This window comes from Platichthys flesus, chromosome 5, assembly GCF_949316205.1.
Source record: "Platichthys flesus chromosome 5, fPlaFle2.1, whole genome shotgun sequence".
NCBI lineage: Eukaryota > Metazoa > Chordata > Actinopteri > Pleuronectiformes > Pleuronectidae > Platichthys > Platichthys flesus.
Window position 1 is genome coordinate 7,920,524 of NC_084949.1, and position 18,987 is coordinate 7,939,510.

General features: G+C 42.7%; 1 protein-coding gene across 4 annotated transcripts; it reads right to left on the reverse strand.

Moving 5' to 3' along the window:
• Positions 1-1,235: 1,235 nt before the first annotated feature.
• LOC133954470 (meiosis regulator and mRNA stability factor 1) lies at positions 1,236-18,806 on the reverse strand. 4 transcript variants are annotated; one of them, XM_062388908.1, is made up of 27 exons: positions 18,696-18,806; positions 17,924-18,134; positions 15,979-16,869; positions 15,644-15,806; positions 15,058-15,272; positions 14,488-14,605; positions 14,222-14,394; positions 13,404-13,922; positions 11,871-12,025; positions 11,450-11,611; positions 11,141-11,327; positions 10,821-10,999; positions 9,784-9,864; positions 9,427-9,666; positions 9,189-9,308; positions 8,919-9,097; positions 8,614-8,834; positions 8,376-8,518; positions 8,121-8,254; positions 7,540-7,742; positions 6,592-6,819; positions 5,719-5,958; positions 5,359-5,610; positions 5,070-5,136; positions 4,869-4,973; positions 4,289-4,456; positions 1,236-4,096 (listed from the first exon to the last, which is right to left on the reverse strand). In XM_062388908.1, the coding sequence occupies exons 2-27, from the start codon at positions 18,077-18,079 to the stop codon at positions 3,891-3,893; spliced, it is 5,505 nt and encodes a 1,834-aa protein (XP_062244892.1). In that variant the 5' UTR covers positions 18,080-18,134; positions 18,696-18,806; the 3' UTR covers positions 1,236-3,890. The 4 variants fall into 4 exon arrangements, 3 of the variants coding, with proteins under 3 accessions (XP_062244892.1, XP_062244891.1, XP_062244893.1); XM_062388907.1 differs by having other exon boundaries at positions 17,924-18,129; positions 18,696-18,799; XM_062388909.1 differs by having other exon boundaries at positions 16,654-16,869; positions 17,924-18,129; positions 18,696-18,798.
• Positions 18,807-18,987: the final 181 nt, after the last annotated feature.

Consider the following 18,987-nt stretch of genomic DNA (forward strand, 5'->3'; position numbering starts at 1 on the left):
CTCCAACCACAGGGACGAGTAGGAGCAGGGGTCACATGATCAAAACCAAAAGGTATACAGTGGTGTTTAAGTAGAATTGTTGTTTTTTTCAACCTGGGCCCTATATTTGATATTATTAAATAATAAATGAAATGGAAACTAAATGGTAAAAAACTTTTGGAATCGGTCCAGTAAATTACCTCTTCTGGCATGAAAGCAGTAGCTACAATGTTATCTAGTGGGGCAACAGTGACAGACCAAGAAATGTCCATGTTGTCCAAAAGAGTGACACTTCTCGTTGAGCGAGTCATGGATAATGTTGCCAGTCACTTTTTTTTTTATCCAAAACAAAAATCTGTGCATAGAATTTGTTAAAAGTAAGCATTTTGTGCACCATCGCATTTGCCCCATACGTTTTCATTGTAGCCACTGCTGCGGTTTCACAGCTGCCGGTGGGCACGATCTACTGGTCCAATTTCAAAGGGTTTGGTAAACACTATTTACACACCCACATTTATAAACATAGGGCCCAGAATGAAAAATATCAGAATTATCCTTTAAAAAACACACAGAAACAAGCTTGGAGTTGAAGATCATTTTGTAGCACTACACTATTACACTGCGTGTGCAATATTTTTGCATTACACGGAATATTAACAGCAATGCAACCTCATTTGAGCCACTTTTCTTACAGCGTTTTTCACAACACTTCAAATTTTCTTGTTGACCCCTGTAGATGCAAACACTAAAATAAAGTGTTTTATCAATTTATGCATTTTATTTGAAATGGTGCACTCATTCATTCCTGTGACGCAACACATCATCTTAGCCATCAGCTACTGAGAAATAACTGACAGTGGTAGTGTGACATCATTCATTTTTGAAATCACAGATATTGCTGACCAACAAACAACTTGCATCCTCTGAATTTAGTCTTGTGTTTATATGATAATCAGGAAATGACTGCAACTCTCTTGTAAATGCCTTCGATAACATGGTGTATGTTTGAGTGTATTTAGTGACTCATGTCAAGCAAAGCGTTGCTCTTCGTCACTTTACCTTCCCTCTGATAACTTAGTGTTCCGTAGTTGTAGTACATTTATGAAGGTCCTGATGTTGAGTATTGAACAAATATGCAGAAAATAAGCTGAAGCTCCCTGTACATACATGTTTAAATAAAGAGCATCTTTCAGGAACATTGGTCATGGTTTCCTTTTTCAAAAACAACCACACAAACTTCTGAGACTAGGCAGACGTGATGCTTGTGAAATTTATTAACGTAAATCTTTTTGGTCCCTTCACTGATAGGCTGTTACAGCGACTTCTGATGCAGTGAGCCTATAAATCAGTGAGTGAATGGAGAGAGAACTGTCCAGCAGGTAAACATAAACATAAAAACGACTTTCACGAACACTGCGGTGATGACTGAAGAAAGTTCCTTAAAATGATATTTTCACAGTAAACCGCAGAAGAGAACTGTCATGAAATGTGTTACCTGAATAAGCAGCTTTGTGAGACAGTTGTATCCAAGAATAAACAGTACAAATACTTTCCAACCCCTCTCCAACACAAAAACATTTCACTTGTGTATTTCATGAACCAAAACTATGCAGAAGTGCATATTTGGAAAGATACAATAGCTTCTCACTGATGTAACCAAGCAACAAGAGAAGGCCTCAATAGAGAAGATCAAATATACAGCTGAGTTAGTTGTCACCGTGGTACAATGAGGAATGCTATGGTTTACCCAAATACACATTCATAAGGCCAAAATTTAAATCTAGATATTTCCTATGAGCAGTTTGCCATTTTCTATCATTAGCAATTATAAATTATTCTGATCTGCTCACTTTTTTATTAGAGGGTTCCAGACAGTCAGTAAAACAGCGTAGGAGAGACGAGCCTTAGCAGTAATATTTAAAAACTTTCCAATTGGTGCTTCAGACATTTCAGTGGGTTGGCAGGTGAGATCCCTCAGCATTAAGCACTTAGCACGCCAAGTCAAAATCAAGTCAAATCTGACAAAGAAAACCCTGCTAAACACTGAAACTGCACGGGAGTTGATTGAATGGGCTCTTACCCATTCTTTCAACAGCGGCGCCTGGGTCATGCTAAACTTATTGACAGCCGACAATAGTTGGTGGCACTTCAGCAGCCAGCAGTCTTGTAAACACTTGAGACAAGAGGTAAACTGAGTAAACCAACACACATCAGTCAGTAAAAACTCTATGTGGGACGTGAGGCAGGGGAACGACGGCGATTCCTTTGGCACCGTGGCAAATACAAGCCATTGTAAAAGCCCGGCAGATTCCAGAGAGCCGCAGGGGGTCCTCTGTGTACAACACAGTCTGTTCAGGAGGCTCCTCGGAGTCGCCATGCTGCTCCACAAACAGCCCATCGCCTCGCTCTCCCATCTCCTCTCCCTAAAACCTCACAACCGTTCACCTTGTCATTAAAAATCAAATACTAAGGAGTGCTCGCTGCTCCTCTACAACGCATCAACTCAAGACGGTGTGGACGCCACCGCTGATTCGCTGCCTGCCAGCAACAAGGTTGTCTTAAAAACCTTGATCGTTTCTGTGGCAACTGCAGCGATGGCGCCAACTCCAAGATCCTTAAAACAGGGTGGAAATAAAAGACTGATCTTAAAGAAAGTTGGGGTATCATCTGCTCCTGGGCTTACACCATGCATAAATTAATTTATGCACAACATGCACATTACACACCACCTACTCCGGTGCAAACCCCTCACAGACGAAATATAGCTAAGAGAACACAAACACACTGGCTGCAGACAAACAAAGAATATGTCAGTTGCTGCTGCCTACGCACACACCTGGCTGGAGTATTAAAGAGGCACCTATTCTCCGTCAGGTCTTCCTAAGTGGTCTCGGAGAGACGAGCCAGAATCTTTGCTAGAAATTAAGTTGATATTCTACAAGAAATATTCCTGAGAGCAGCGATTGTCACAGTATTTATGAAAACCCTTAGAACCAAACTGTTCAGAGACTGAGCTTTCTTTAAATAAGACACTTTCTGAGCAGTTCAACAATCAGGCCAAACCGTCTCCTAAATACTCTGCATAATATAAAAAGGAACTGAACATACTGTCCTGAGGCTACTTTACAACAGAGAAACAAGCTGAGAATATACTCAAAGAGAAGCTACCTACTGAGCCAAGTAGAGAGAATGGTTTGCTCTCGAAAAGACTGAAAGAATGAGACAGGCACAGCAGCCAGTTTGATTGACATGTCTGGGGTGACCTACAAAGTAAATCTCCAAACTTCGAAATTAGTTCAAAAATGAGTGAATGTTATAAATGTAAAGTTCTGCTTTGGAGGATTCAGCTAGGACGCAATTTTGAAGGTTTCTCATGAACTATGCATCCCTGCAAACCTTCAGGTATTTCTCAGGTTTTTCAAAACGGAGTGAGAATGAGGGTAACTAAACTTTTTGGGATTAAACAGAGAAAAATGGGTTACTCATACCAAGCATTTCTACCATTGTTAACAACTTCTCTAAACAGTGACAACTTACTCAGCTTCAGTCATTGTCTGTAAGCCAGCAAGTGTTTTCACACTACGTGGCTCCAAACTGAAGATGTACATTAACTTCCCATGAGATTTAAACAGTCATGGTCAATGAATTTGGCAAATAAAAGAATGCAGAAAATCTGCAAAACGTAAACTCACAGCTTGATGAGCGTCACTGGGATAACAAAGATGGAACAAAGAACGAGTAATGAAGAAGGAAGAATACAACAGCCTGTCTGTAGAGGGGATAATACTACAAATGCTCTGCTGGGGTCAGTGCGCTTAGTGTAGCCGGTCAACTCATCCATTTAGAGTTACACTATGTGTGAACTAGTATTGCTTTGTCTGTGTGGGACTGGATGTGTTAGTGTGACAGGATTAGAGGCCTGCTGTGAAGGAGAAGTTGGCAGCTAGCTTGATTCTGCTGCGTGAAGCTCTTCTGCTGGGACTGTCAATGCTCAAGGGGCTCTTCATGTTGGGGGCTTTTGGAGGTTTGTTGACGGCAGACTCTTCTGCACTGCCACACTCCACACGTGGAGCGGATGTGCTGCCAGCGCCTGCTGCAGCCTCGAGTTCGTCGCCCTCTGAAATCACAGTCGCACACTGAGCTTACACCTCATATAAGAAATAAGCCAAAAAAAACTAACACAAAAGTTCAAATCTTGTTTCCAATTGATCTCTCGTTTCAATAACCTGATTTATAATTCAGACAAAGCTAATAGTCACTTTGCAAAACTATTATTAACAGTTAAGGGTTTAGAATTAATCAAACTGACCTGCTAGTGGTGGAGTTCTCTCTTCAAAGTGAATCAGGTCTGCCTGCTGGAGGAGAACCGGGTCGGGGTGAAGCTGAGGTGATGGTAAACAGGATGGTACAGGACCACACAGCAGGTCCATCGGGGAGGTCAGACACAGCAGCTCTGACTCTGCAGCAACATCGCCACCTGGCAGGCAAAAGAAAGATCTATACTTGACTTCTCATTTATACCGTAACTTGAAAAGATCTACTAACAGCAGTGAGCATAAACAAAGAGGTACAGAGGATACAAATAAAAGGTCAGACATGAAGACCGGAGAGGAACACAACATAAAATGTAAAAAAAAAAAAAAAAAAAAAAAAACGTGTTCCCTTAGGTTTATTAAATTTCACATGAACACTATAAGGAGAGTTATGGTAAATGGATTTGTGGTGTTTTTCCAGTCTTATATCCTACTCAAAGCATTTCAAAGCATTCACACAGTGCTTCTAAATGCAGCACCAGTCCACTGGGGACTATCCACTACTACTTGACTATATTTTAAACACTATGCAAATAACCTGAATGCTAAGCATTCTACATAAAGACTTTGCATTACCTGGACTCTGGGCTCCAGACACTGTGTTGCTAAAGGTGTCGTCTCTTGGGCTTTCTCTGTTCATGTCTGGCTGAGGGCTGCTGGGGACTGACGAGCTCGTCTTAGCTACACACAAACACACAGAGAATCAGCACGTCACAAAATCACTTCCCTGACTGGACTTAATTTAATGAAAGAAGCCATTAGAAAGATGCCAGTCACCTTTATCTTTCATATCGTTCTTCAAAACGATAATCCTCTTGTGACCGTGCCCTTTGATCCAGATCACCTGATGAGGACAAACCCAAATAATATCAGAAACAAAGTGTACATAAACGAGAAACTACAAGAGTTGGGTTAGAATTCTATAAAAACTCAAAAATGTCTGAAAAGATTTAAGTAGCACTAGAATCCCATTAGAATATTTCACATTTATGCCTCATCTGTGGACACAGGCGGGATTAACGAAATGTTAAATACTAGTGTGAATACGGTCTGAGGTTATTCTCACCTGTGGAATGGCACTGAGCAGCTCATCGGTGTTGGCGTATCCATAGTAACGTGGTTCAAGGCTGCAGCCTGTAAATTTGTTATAAGCTCCCTGGAACTCGTTGAGGAAGATCTGGTTGTAATGGTACGTGTGGAGCAGCCCTCGGATGTTACGGGCAAACTGATAGAGCCTGGTCAGCCTCACCCACTCCTCACCATGACCAGTGGCAGTGCTCCCAGCGTTACTGTTTTCATCAGTTTCTTCATGGTAAAGCTGTTAAGAACGAACAAAAAAAGTCAATCCTGCCTGTTGAAATAAAGAGATTTTGAACTTGAGGCTTCCATAATGGGGGTTTAGCAGAAATAAACAAACTCTACTCACCTCCACGAGGTAGGGCAAACTCTTGAGTAACTCGCTGAGGGAGAGGAATCCATATTCACATGGGTTAAGTGGTGCTCCATGGACAGTCAGGTAATGTAGGCTGAGCTCTTCCACCTGCACACCCATGGTGACTTGCTGCTCTTCTTGAGACATGAGCAGGGCCAGTAGTTGGGATGTCAGCGAGCGCAGAGACTTCCTGTTGATCAACTGCACCTCACGACCCTCTGAGCCATCCACCACCTTCAAAGTGTTAAGAAAACAGCCGTTTATTGGCATTTCATTTTCGACTCAAAATTAGGTCATTTGCTCCAGGTTTTAAGTCTAAAAGTCCACCAGAAGTGGCTAAGCTAGCGGGCATTAGCATTTCTGTCAGTCCGTGAATGCATCTCGTCGGAATATTAGCAGACATTTACATTAAAAAGAGTGTACATGAATCCGTTTCGAGTCGAAAATGTATGTCACCTGGATGACAACACAGGAGCAGTATGGAGGCATGTTTTGGTTTCGCTGTTTTATTACCTCTGAACAAGGACTCACCATTGACTTCAATCATATTGCATTCTGCTCGACTAAAGTTTACCCCTGAGAATGGTGGATTTTCATGTTAAGATGAAATATCTGATCTCTGCAGCATCATTTTTACATTTCGCCCTGCCTCTTTTTGCTGCACCACCCCTCACCTGAACACTACAGAGATTTCTGCCTTGTTGTTGTGAACTTGTCTGAGCAGGGACTCACATACCGCATTGTTCATGTGTGAAAGGCAACCTGTGGAGAAATTCCAGACGCAATTCTGCAGACATCCTCCAGAGTTCATGTCTGAAAATGCTTCAGAGAGAAAAGAAACCAAAAACCCAGAGGGAGGCTCTTTACCTTGACAACATGGCACAGTTTGGTCAGCAGAGCCAGCAGGGAGCTGGCGTCGTAGTCCTGCAGGCGCAGGCCGTAACCAAAGGTCTTGCTGTACTCTGTGAGCAGCTGGCTGACGGGAAGGCTCGAGTTCTTCTGAGCACGCAGCAGCTTGACTAGCTGAGCCGCCAAGGCCTTGATACGCTCCACCTCGGTCAGAGTCAACACTTTCTCCTCACCACACTCCAACACCTGACACAAAGAGCACAATTGTTTTTAACATTGACATAATCAAAGATCAATTTATTAGATCTTTGCAGAGAGGACCAGCTGTGTGCATTAAAATATTAAATGTGAGAAAAAGTGGGACAGAAAGATGGGCAAAACAGGGTGATAATATCTTGACCTGGAAGAGTGACAACTCAAATGAGCCATGTTATGGTAATCAGGGTGTGCTCAGGTACTAGCATATTAGCTTGAATTTAATGGTAAATGGATTTGTATTTATATAGCGCTTTTCTAGTCTTGATGACCACTCAAAGCGCTTTACACTACAGTTTCACATTCACCGAATCACACACACATTCATACAGTGCATCTACCCCAGCACTTTGTTATTCTATGGGGGCCATTCAGGGTTCAGCCCAAGGACACTTCGGCATGCAGATTGTTCAGACTGGGGATCGAACCGCCGACCTTCAGGTTGGAGGATGATCACTCTACCCCTCAGCCACAGCCACCCGATTCAACAGTCAAGAAGCAAAACACAATTATCATTGTCACAGATGACCATATTCCTCTTGGATGCAAAATATGCTGGGAACATGGATACGCATCGGTTGTCTTGCATACGCAATCAAAATATACTTATTCATTATAAAGGGGCAGTGAATAATCCTTTGAAACATCCTTACAGTTGAGATCAAGCTGCACAGCATATTTCATTCAAAGACCCACATCTCACTCACTCACCATCAGTACGTCTGGGATTGCCTCAAAGAGTTCTATGAGCTTAGTGAAGCCGTAGTAGCTGAGCTTGCACTGACGTCCAAAGTGGTGGTGATATGTGGGGATAAACTTGCTGAAGGGCATCCGGTAGTGAGGCTGGTGACGAAGCAGGTCCACCACCTCCTTCGCAAACTGCTTGGTGCGCTCCATCTCCTCCGTGGTTCGCTCTGAGGTCAAATAAAAGGAGGGAAATTATATATTTAGCTTTCTTCATGCTGCAGAGGTTTTCATCTTCAGTTGGCTTCATGACCTATTTCACAATGATGTTTCCCCAGACAGAGGAAACTGTATTGTTTTTAAATTACTGATACTATTCCTTTTATTAAAAATATTAGAGTAATCACAGTTTGACATTTGAGTATAAATAACACTGGATCTACAGCAATCAGACTTTTCTTAAACATCTATTAAACCCTTACCATAAAGTATAAAACATGAATATAGCTTAACTATCAATTATATCATAATATCATCTACAGCAGTTTAAATCTGTGTGTACAGATATGCAGCAAGTACAGCAGTTTTAATAGCTGGTTTAAACCGACCTCTTTTGGGAACAGAGATGACTGTTTCTGTGGCCTGTTGTGTTATTGTGATGGTGGTTTCCGGGATCTCAGCCAGCAGGTCCATCAGGTCACATATGCCATAGTCGATAACGCTCCAGTCTCTGGAGAAGCACCTAATACACAAAGCAAAGAATATATTTTGCATGACCACGATGCAAAGTTTTTTTCCAACAATTACAACAATCAAAGACACGGTGAAGACATCATTAACAACTCCAGGTAGTGTTGACTAACCAATGGTATGCCTGCATGAAGTCCTTGATTGCCACTTGTTTGCTGGCTTGAAATTTGAGCAGTTTGAGGAGGTCCTGGGTGAAGCGCTTCACTTGAGCACGATGGGTCAGGGTCAGCAAACGCTTGGTACCCATGCCCAAGATCTGTAGGTAAAGAAAAGAAAATGGAATTAAAAAGACATGAATATAAAAAGGTTCAATTGGAATTGCGAATGTTTGTCCCTTATTATTCTCGCTACCTGCAAAACGTGTGGTATAGCCTCCAGCAGCTCCAGCAGTTTGGAGTAGCCGTAGTCAGAGACGCGGCACTGCTTGGCAAAGTGATGGTGGTATGAGGGTATAAACTTGCTAATGGGCATGATACACGAAGGCTGGCTCTTCAACAGGTCAATTATCTCTCGGCTGAATTGGATGAGCTGAGGGTTGCCAACTGGACTTTTACAGCGCTGAATCCATTGCTCTATACAAAACAAAAGTCAAATGTCAATGAGAAACTCAAACAGTGCATTTCACAGGATATAGTGCAGATTGAAAATGTTCATACCTGAGTTTGGTGCTGGGGGCTTGTTGTGGATCCACTTGATGACTTTGAAGCCATTTTGAGCTGTGACTATTGTAATACTGGGGACACAGGTAATGAGATGCTCCAGGGATACACCACCCTCCAGTGTCTCACTGCCCAGTTGCAGTGGGCAAAATTTTTCTGCATAACAGTCTGGAAAACTAAAGGAAAAACACACTACATTAATGACTTCATTCATAATGTGTGAAAACATGCTCCATTTGTATATAAAAAGCTTTTGCAGATTTTCACCTGAGCAATGGAAGGGTTCCCTCGTGTGACTGCAACAGACTGTGGACCTCAGAGGCCAAAGTGTTCAGAGACATCACAACAAATGGGATTTTATAGGAGTCAGGGTCAAAGTCAGCCTCACTGCAAAAAGAGACAAGATACAGTCAGTGATGAATAGTTTAGATAATGGTGCCGAAAAAGCTGCCCAACACTGACCCCATAATTTTGCATTTTGTGCTGCATTCTAACTGTTGGGTACCTGAAGTTCTGCTGTACATAGTGTTGTCGGCAGACAGGTTCATGGTACTCAAGCTCCTCGAACACCACAGGGCTTCCACTAGTAGAAGAGGAGCCCTCCTGGGACTGGGAAGACCCCAGTGGACTCTGACGGATTTGGCTGTTGGGCAGAAGGCACACAAGTCTCGAGCCTCCCTGTTCCCGCACCGCCACCACCTCTGGTAGTCTGTACAAATCCCCAACCACTAGTTTACGGGAATATCTGGGAATGGGATAAAAGAGAATTGCCTTTGTGAACAAATATTACTTTGTAATTCATGGAGAAAAGTTGTAAAGTTTCTCAAGTTTGAATGTCTTAAGTTGAAATCCAGCAACTTACTTTTTCTCATAGATCTCAGAGAACTTGAAGAGGGGGAGACAATTGGCAGGGGCATCCTGAAGAATGTTGATAATCTCTGAGCTGTATAAGGACAAAGCTGAAATTTACCACCACAAACTATAAATGTGATTAAAAACATTCAGCCATCGGGAAAATCCTAAACTGCTAATTAGGGTTGCAAAATTCCGGGAATATTCAAAGCTGGAAACTTTCCATGGGAATATACGGGAATTAACGGGAATAAACTGGACATTTTGTGGGTAATTTATACTAACTGTATTTACCTTGTCATATACAGACATAAATATAAATATTTTGTTTTGGCATAGGCTGATTGGACTATATGCTTCTGCATCTTTGTGTCATTCTTAACATAGGTCTTTGCATCGCATTTGCAAACGCACACAGCCTTTCCTTCTACATTGGCTGGGGTGAAATGTCTCCACACGAGAAAGTGCACATGGATTTGTTCTGTAGAATAAGATGAGAAAAAAAGCTTGTAAAAAACAATAATGCAATGCTAGAGATATAAATAGTTGGTCAATTGGAATAGTCTTTAAAAATATTTTACAATTGATGGATAAATGAATAGAAAGAGGCTAGATGAACAATCTTCAATCAGCATGCCTATATATTTTCCCCAGTAATATCATCGAAACTTACCTTACTAGTCCTGCACACTACAGCAGGCCTCAATAGTATTGCTGTAGTGTGCAGGATGCTGGGAATTATCTGTGAATGTGATGGAGAAATGAACAGTGCAGGGTTGAAATTCAACGTGCAGTGTGTGTTGCATTCCATACATTTTTAAACTAGAGATTTGAATGATGTTTTTAGTGCTCAGCGTATAATTTGTGTAATTTTTTTCTCAAAATTCCCAAAATTCCCGAGCTGAATATTCCCATGGAAGGTTTACGGAAAGTTTCCGAAAATTTACCGGACATTTTCCGCCCCTTTGCAACCCTACTGCTAATGTCAGAGTAAAAGAAAGCTATGAAAATCATCAACCCTCCAATGTTACTCAACCCAGACTGTACCTGTGCATTGCAAGAGATTTGCTGCTGCCACCAGTGATCAGAGACACCTGAATGCGCTTGCCTCCGATCTTGTAACGGTGTAGGCCACTGACGGCGCTGATGGCCTGCTGCAGGGACAGCATCTGAACTGTGGCCTTCAGCTGATAATCGGTGTGAGGGCTAAGCTCCACAGCTTTCACCTGCATAAAAAACAAGTCATGCCCACAATGAGATATTTTGGGACAGCAGTGAATCGGATTTCAAACAAACAGAATTTCTGCAACAATCCTATTAAAAAAATGTTGAATGTCAAATGAGAAGATACATGGAATAGGAATTACCCGTCCATATCGGGAGAAGGTGTCATGCAGTGTCTGCTGCAGGTCTTTGCGGGACATTCTGTAGTCCAGGTTGCCCACCTGGACCTCTGCTCCCTCTGAAAATGGCTCAGATGGACCTTCAAGACACGGGGTGCGAGGGGTTGCAAGAATAGGTGATGAGCGGCTGGACAGGCATGGGGACGCACTCCTGAAATGGGAAATATTGCATTTTATATTACGAAATGCATTCAATATTATGAAACTTTGTATGCTCTTGGTATGCTCAAGGCAAACTTAATCAAACATAAGTTAATTTAACGAATAGGTCACCTGGAGGACCAGGAGCCCTGGGAGAGGGCAAGAGGACTGAAGCTCCTGTGCAGACTCAGCTTGCTGAAGGCAGAGGGAGTGCTGATTTGGAATTCCCCCGAGCTCCTCTCGCCTTGTTCGACCGGGGATTCAGTCACAGTGCGGGGATTAGAGCCCTCCCTTCTAAATGGAAAGAATAAAGATTGCTTTTAGTCGCAACATTGCTGGTTTGTTTGTTCATGTTGCTCGATTATTTTCTTGCTGAGAACAGCTTTTTGTTGTGAAAATCATATAATCCCGCAAGGATGGTGCCTTAGGTTAAACAAAGCACTTAACCAGCTTATTAAAAGAAAAGTCTATACAGAGGAAATTATCAATAGAGTTTATTTTGTTATCAGATCCCACTAGTCTCATTATGATATCCCCCTCGCCCGCTGTGTACCTCCTCCTGTACATGGATTCTGCAGTGAGGCCAGGTTTGGACAGCTGCTCCAGGGTCCCTGTCTCTCCATTGCAATGAAGGGAAGAGGAAGCAATGCGCCCTTTTTCCAGTTGGTGAAAGCCCATTCTGGACTTGCCCTCCAAACTGCCAGGCTCCTGGATAAGACAGATGCCAACTGATGATATATGTTGAATTGCTGCTGATGTTTTTGTGTGCATGCATGTGTGTGTGTACGGGAGGTGAGACTGAGACAATTGGTTAATTTTGTTAGTGAGAACTAGCTCAATGGAAGAGTTATGGATGGCAATAATATGGTGTTCTACAGGAGGTGAGCATTTAAAATCAACTTTTAAACACAGCCAGCCCAATACTTATTGATTACAATCAATATTTTTGCCGAAGGTATGACTGAGGAGAATATGAACTTGAATGTACTGTACTATACACAATGTGAGCAATGCTGAAGGCCCAGCTGAACCAGTCAATATGGTTGCCATTATGAAAATACAAAATCAGCCTATTATAACAGATCTGAGCTAGTTCATTGTCATCATGCTGCAACTGTACAGCACGCAAGACAGCGAGCATACCGTTAATGATATAACCATGTGTGCGCTTTACATGATTTTATTCATGAATATAATCATGAACCAGAGCTATGAGAGAAACATTCGGTATGTCAGTTTGTTTCTATTATATTAGGATTTTTATTCCTCCTGAATTTTACCTCTTGATAATTTTTTTGGTAGATATTTCTCTATTCATCTGCCTGAATGTTGATCTTTAGTGTTTACTCGGACACGCCCCGTGTTAATATGCAACTAACAGAGAAGTCTCTAATAGCATTTTTGACAGCTATGTAGCCTGAACCCATAAAGGAATAGAAACTGTTGACGTGGCAATCACTTGATTTATATTTGGTACATTATCTTTTTTTTGGTATATATGAAATGTATACATTCTTATGCCAATACATCAAGTGATATGTTCAAAAAGGATTTATGATAAAGGATGATATTAGATGAACTGGAAATCTATCCTTACTCTTACTGTGCATCTACAGAGAAAAGTTTGAATGCCAATCTATATACAGTACTCTATAACAAGTCTGACACACTGATGTGTTTAGTTAAAAGCAAGAAAAATTCATTCAAGCCACCAGGTCAGTATTTTCACAATGAATTGATGTTCATACTCATAAGCATGGAGCAGACTTTGGACAAAACACAGAAGCTAGCCACTCACATGACACAGTATATCAGCACTGATATACTGGACAATACAGTCAGGGGAGGGTATAAATGTTAATTAACATGCAGGAAAACAGGGGACACATGAAGCACTAGCAACAACGAACACATGCTACATGCTAGCCCATGCAGACAAATGAAGCAAGCAGCTAAAAGCAGTTAGTGTCGAAGCAGCGGTTAGGGCACGAGGGGGAAAACAGCTATGACGATTTAAAAAGCAGCCCAAACAAGGATAGAGCGCAATGGAGGTTAAGGGGAAGCAGGCACTGGCGAGTCTGCTGACCTGATGGGGCTTGGCTGGAGCACCACCGGGAGGCCCACTGCAACCCCTCCTGGGGCTGTAGGGCCTTTCAGGCAATGGGCCAGGAGAGCGGCTTTGGCGGGTCGCTCGCCGTGGCCTCCTGGGTGACCTCGGCTTCTCCAGGGGTAGAAAGGAGAAGGAGGATATGGATGGGGGAGGGCCAGACATTGAATCCTGGGTTTGATAGGGCTGTGGGAGATCCCGAGGGAATTGAGGGGGCTGAGACTGAAACTCAGGCTCAGGACTTGCATCATCTCTGGGTCGTGGGGAATGGGAGAGGCTGATTCGGCAGCCAAACACATCCTCATTTTCCATTCTCTTGCGGGCGCGTGCAGCTGCCTCTGGGCTGCCAAAACGGAGTACTGCTGTGCCCTGGGACATGCCCAGCACCTTGCCACCACAGTTGTCAGACAGGCGGCGGAGCCTGAGCTTTACCGCGTTCCACAGGCTCTTTTCACAGATGACGGGGAGGTTGTGCACATACAGGAGGTTGAAACTGGGCTGAGGGAGGGGAGGAAGAGACAGCGTGCCTGTCTGGTTTGTATGCTTTACACTTAGAAGATTCAAGAAGTTTGGAGAACGGCTGACAGTGCTATAGGTTAGGAAAAATTGCAATGACCCTTAAAAGAAAATTTAATACGATAAATTCTCATTCAAACTGCCGCACTTTCTGCCCTCTTCGTCCACACTAAAATTAGATTCTGCTTGATTACTTTTTCCAGGAGGAACCTCGCCTTATTTACTTCAGAATAGGTTCATAAGCATTTTTTAAGTCTGATTAAAGCATTTTTGAGGCCTACCTGTGCTTTGACAAGCATTCGGGGGGGCAAATCAGCCGTGATCTCCTGAAAGGTCACTTGACGGTGGGCATGCTGCAGAAGAGCTGAAGATGTATGGCTGCCATGGACCAGGATTACCTGGAAACCATGGCGATGACGTAGGTCACTCAGCTCACTTGCAAAGTTCACATCCGCTGTTAATAACAAAATGAAAAAAATGTTAATGCAAAAATATTGTGTGGTAAGAAGGCAGTTTTTTTTAAATTGTGAATCTGAGCAGAACTCACAGGATACTAGTACAACAGTTGCAGGTGCAGTGTGGGTCTCAGCAAAGCGTCGTAGGCTCTGGCGAAGTTTGTCATCCGCAGCATTCTTGGCTGTGGCGTTGATATGTGCGACAGTAACCTGATGAAGCAAAGTTATGTTAACAATTTGAATTTCCTCAGTGGTAAATAACTATTCAATCAGTTATTGAATGATACTCATTTTTTGTATTTCGGGCTGGGCGATAAGTCTATAGAAATTTAAGACACGTCGCTAGAACTCTTTCCATCCAGGTTTTGACAGACAACAAGAACAGCCAATGAGAATGAGCTTAGCACCACGCCGAACCAATCATGTAGCTGAAATAGAGTTAGACCTACATCAAGTTCGGTTGATGCACACAGCAAAGAGTGGAGGAGGAGCAGCAGCACATAACAAACACAAATGTGTTTGATTTATTTCGAGATATAAATATAAAGATATATATTGAGATATAAATATAAAGATATATATATTAACCAGTTATGATTTTTTCCCCATATCGCTCAGCCCTTGTTGTGTTGTAACCATGAAAAGCTTTCCAACATTAAGACCTGGCAGTTGTTGAGCTCTTGGATGACAGCTTTACACTCCTTGCTGATATCACAGACGCAAATGAATTCCGCCTCACGATGACCCTGGAAGAAACGGCTGCGAATACGCTGGACCACGGCTCCAGCAGAGCGACCACTGGGAACACTGCAGTTCTCAATATCCCAGAAGACACCAACTGGAGGGAAGTTCTCAGGACCACTGTTCTCTGGTGAACCTGACACACAGTTAACAATCATTCAAGTTCATTAATTAGGTCATTGTTTTGCAGTTGACTTGGATGGAAGATCATTTCATATGCACTCATTTTAAACTTAATGGAGCTTGCTGGTTCAAACAATCCAATAAAGATCAGTAAAACAAAACTGATGCAACATTTCAATAAATCTAGTGACATGAAAATGTTTGGGATAACTTAACGTGAATAAACATGATAACATGTCAACTCTAACTTTGTCTTTTAGAAATCTGAGTCTTTTAATTACTTAGCTTTTTAAAGCAAAAGATAATTGAACAGGCGTGTGAAATTGTTTTCGTGCCACTGCATGGTCTGGTATTTACCAACATTGTATTATACAGTCTACTAACCATATTTCTGGCCAATCTTGGCAAGGCTGGTCGATGACATGTGCATCAATCCATCAGAGGAGGTGCCACAGCCATTGCAAAGGGGGATAGGGATCGGAGCGGTCTGGGGCGCAGGAACATTGGGCCAGACTTTGTCGGACTGTGATGTCAGGCCATTCATTGGCTGCAAATAACCACACATTCAAATGTTCTTTTTAACAACAAAAACACAAAACCTCAGTCTATGTTTAAAGAAATGTGGTCATCCATGGATATAGCACAAAGTTACCTAAAGTTATCTTTATGGCACAGAAATTCAAAAGAAAGCCACAGTGAATAAAGAGAACTCCACCAACCTTCAACAAGAACTCCTGACAGCAGTGCGCTCCCTTCACACAAACCGTGCGTTCTACATTTAGGTGCATAGGATTAGAGCAGAAGTGTGCTGAGGTGGTTGTAGTAGTAATGGTGGTGGGGGTAGGGTGGTCACCGAGCGTGCTTCTCTGTGATCTTCTGGCTGATGGGCTACAGTCCACACCACAGGTGTAGTAGCCAGAAGAGGCCAGGCAAGAGCCATGCAATGGTGCAGATAGAGAGGAAACAGAGGGAAGAGAGGAAGCCAAAGGAGCAGATGATGGAAATAACCTGGGTTGACTGCATGATAGAGGTAGAGCTGGGTAGGTGTGGAGAAGCCCTGAACAACATGGGAGGTAGGGGTGTGATGAAACAGGCTGGGAGGTAGCGACAGAGGAGGGAATCTGAGGTTTGCAACCAAGACTGAGCAAAGGATTGAGCGCTTTAACTCCACTTCCGAAACGCAGGTTATTTTGATACTGATGAACAGATGAGGATACACAGCAAGACCCAGATGTGCTGATACTGCTGTTGCTGATGGTTGCTCCCAAAGAGCTTGGGGCAATATACAGTGAGACAGCTCTAGCAATGCTGCTACTGTTACCAACAAAACCTCCACCATCTAATAACCCTTTGCTGTCAGTGCTGCAATAGACACAGTGAGAGCAGTTGCTTACTTTGGGGCTACCCCCCTCTTGTTGATGCTGTGTTGGCTGCTGTTGGTGGGAGCCATGCGTGAGCTGAGGTTGATGGGGCAAGCAGGGATAAGGCAAAGGGGGAGGGAGAGGGGCCATAGGGAAAGGCTGGGATGATTGGGAGGAGGGAGGATGGTGTGGGGGAGGAGGGACATCTTTCAATTCCAGGATAACCTTTCTGCTCTCCATGTAATTGTTCTGGAAGATAACAAAAAAAAGATTAGATAATTATGATCTAAAATTACATCAGTGGATCATTTTGGTTAGTGTGGAATGTTGGCTTAGTGAACTTAAACCACATAATATTTGCACAGCACTCTCACAGCAGATGACTGCCATGCCCCCCAGTGTGGCCGTACAGGGAGCAAAAGATGAAATCGGTGAAACTTTTGAATAATGATTATAGTGACCAAAGTATCACGGTTATTATTGTTCTGCTTTATTGTTCAAATGTGATGAGAAAAGTACTGATACACAAACTGAAGTAATTTCACCAAATCAAATATCTAGATACCATAATATAATAAAAAAGTGAATGCTACCATTCACTAGCTATGGTCAGAGCACTATCAGCACTCCTGGTGTTACAGCCCCCACCTGCCTGTCAATCCCTCCACCGTGTATTCACACAACAAATGTACACTGCTTGCTCTGCCTGTGTCTAGGGTATTGCTAACTTTGGTTGATGCTGGAAATGATCATCCAAATCATCAAGGTAATTAAACTATAAAACTAGCCACCAGTGATGTTACCACTACACTGTGAAACCTTTAAGTGATCAGAACTTTACACAAGGCTCTCCACCCTTTACCAAGCTGGGTCATCACCATTAATTGACTTAACCAGCCATGTTTGCACAGGTGAGAAGCATAGCCAGATTGAAATCACCATTCTTGAGATAAGAATCACTCTGTGATTTCTCATCCAAAATATTAACCTTGTTCTGTGCCATGTACAAATATCCAACCAATATCAATATGAGTAAATATTTGACGTAGCCGTTCCCTCACAAGTGTCAAACTACTGTTATGTCTGCATTGCAATCTCATCACAGTAGCTCAACGATTTAGGAATTCCTGCTTTAAAGAACTGATGGACTTACTTGATAATTGTTCATTCAAAAGCAAATAGAGTAATGTAGGAAACTTTTAAAACCCAGGTTCAGGTCAAGCAGCTGCCTGAGCCAAGGTGCGTACATGTCCGTATAGTCTATGTGTAAAATGATCGGGGCTGCACGTAGATAAACACCTACTTCTTTATCCGTGTGATGAGGAGCGGTGGTCTCAGCGGTGGAGAAGCAGTCTTTGAGTTTCCATAGCAGGGTTGAGGCCTCTGTTTTGGGGTGATTGAGCCATGGGTAGTTAGCAGCGTTGCACATGGATCTCTCCTTTCCCAGTCCGTCCATCATACAACCCAGAGAGATCTTTCACCATGCTGTGACCTCTCTTCTCTCTCATGCTTTCCTTTTGACGGGAAACGAAAGTTAGAAGTTTACACTGGGTAGTTTCTCCTACGTCAGCGCTTATTGACCGACGAGCCAGGTCCTTCCGTTCACACTTGTTGTCAGACATGGACACATTAGAGTAAAGTCCTCGGTGACTCATCCGTGGTAGTTCAGGTTGGTAGCTTCGTAACAACAGATTGCTCCAATAAAGCTGACATCCGTGTGTGTATGACGTTTACAAACCTGGCAGGTCACTGTTGTTTACCTGAAGCTAACAGACGCCACGGTTTTGTTTGACCAAAAAGAACAAAGAAGCAGCTAGCTTAGCATCCTTTCCCTGAGCGTGCCAACTACTGTTTACGGCGACATTTCGCTCGCGTATTCATCCAGCTTGAGAATGTTTCTGGAATGAGCCAGTCTTGCCTTGTTTGGCCGCAGCTAGCGTCTCGTTTATGCTAACAACAGGCACCATTTACGTTACTTAGCTTGTTTATCTGACTCAGCGCTGCTCCCACATACTTCCGCTCATTGTCTTCGTGTAATTACGAATAATTGACCGAACATTAGATTAATCCTCTACCTGAGAAGGTCTCGACTTTCACATCTTCCGCAAAGGACCGTTTCCCTCCGTGTGTCTTTGTAGAAACCCGCACCTTTTTGTAACCTACGTCTGCCGGAAAGCCCGCACAAGTGTCGCAAATTGTATTGTTCTGCCCACAGACTGTTTATAAAAAAGATTCCATCTCGACAACACGGGACCAATGACCTGATCAAAATAAACAAATATATACATATATATAATTTCTAAAAATGTGATTTAGAAATACATACAAATCTTCTAACGATTGGCTAAATATATAAATACTACTTAA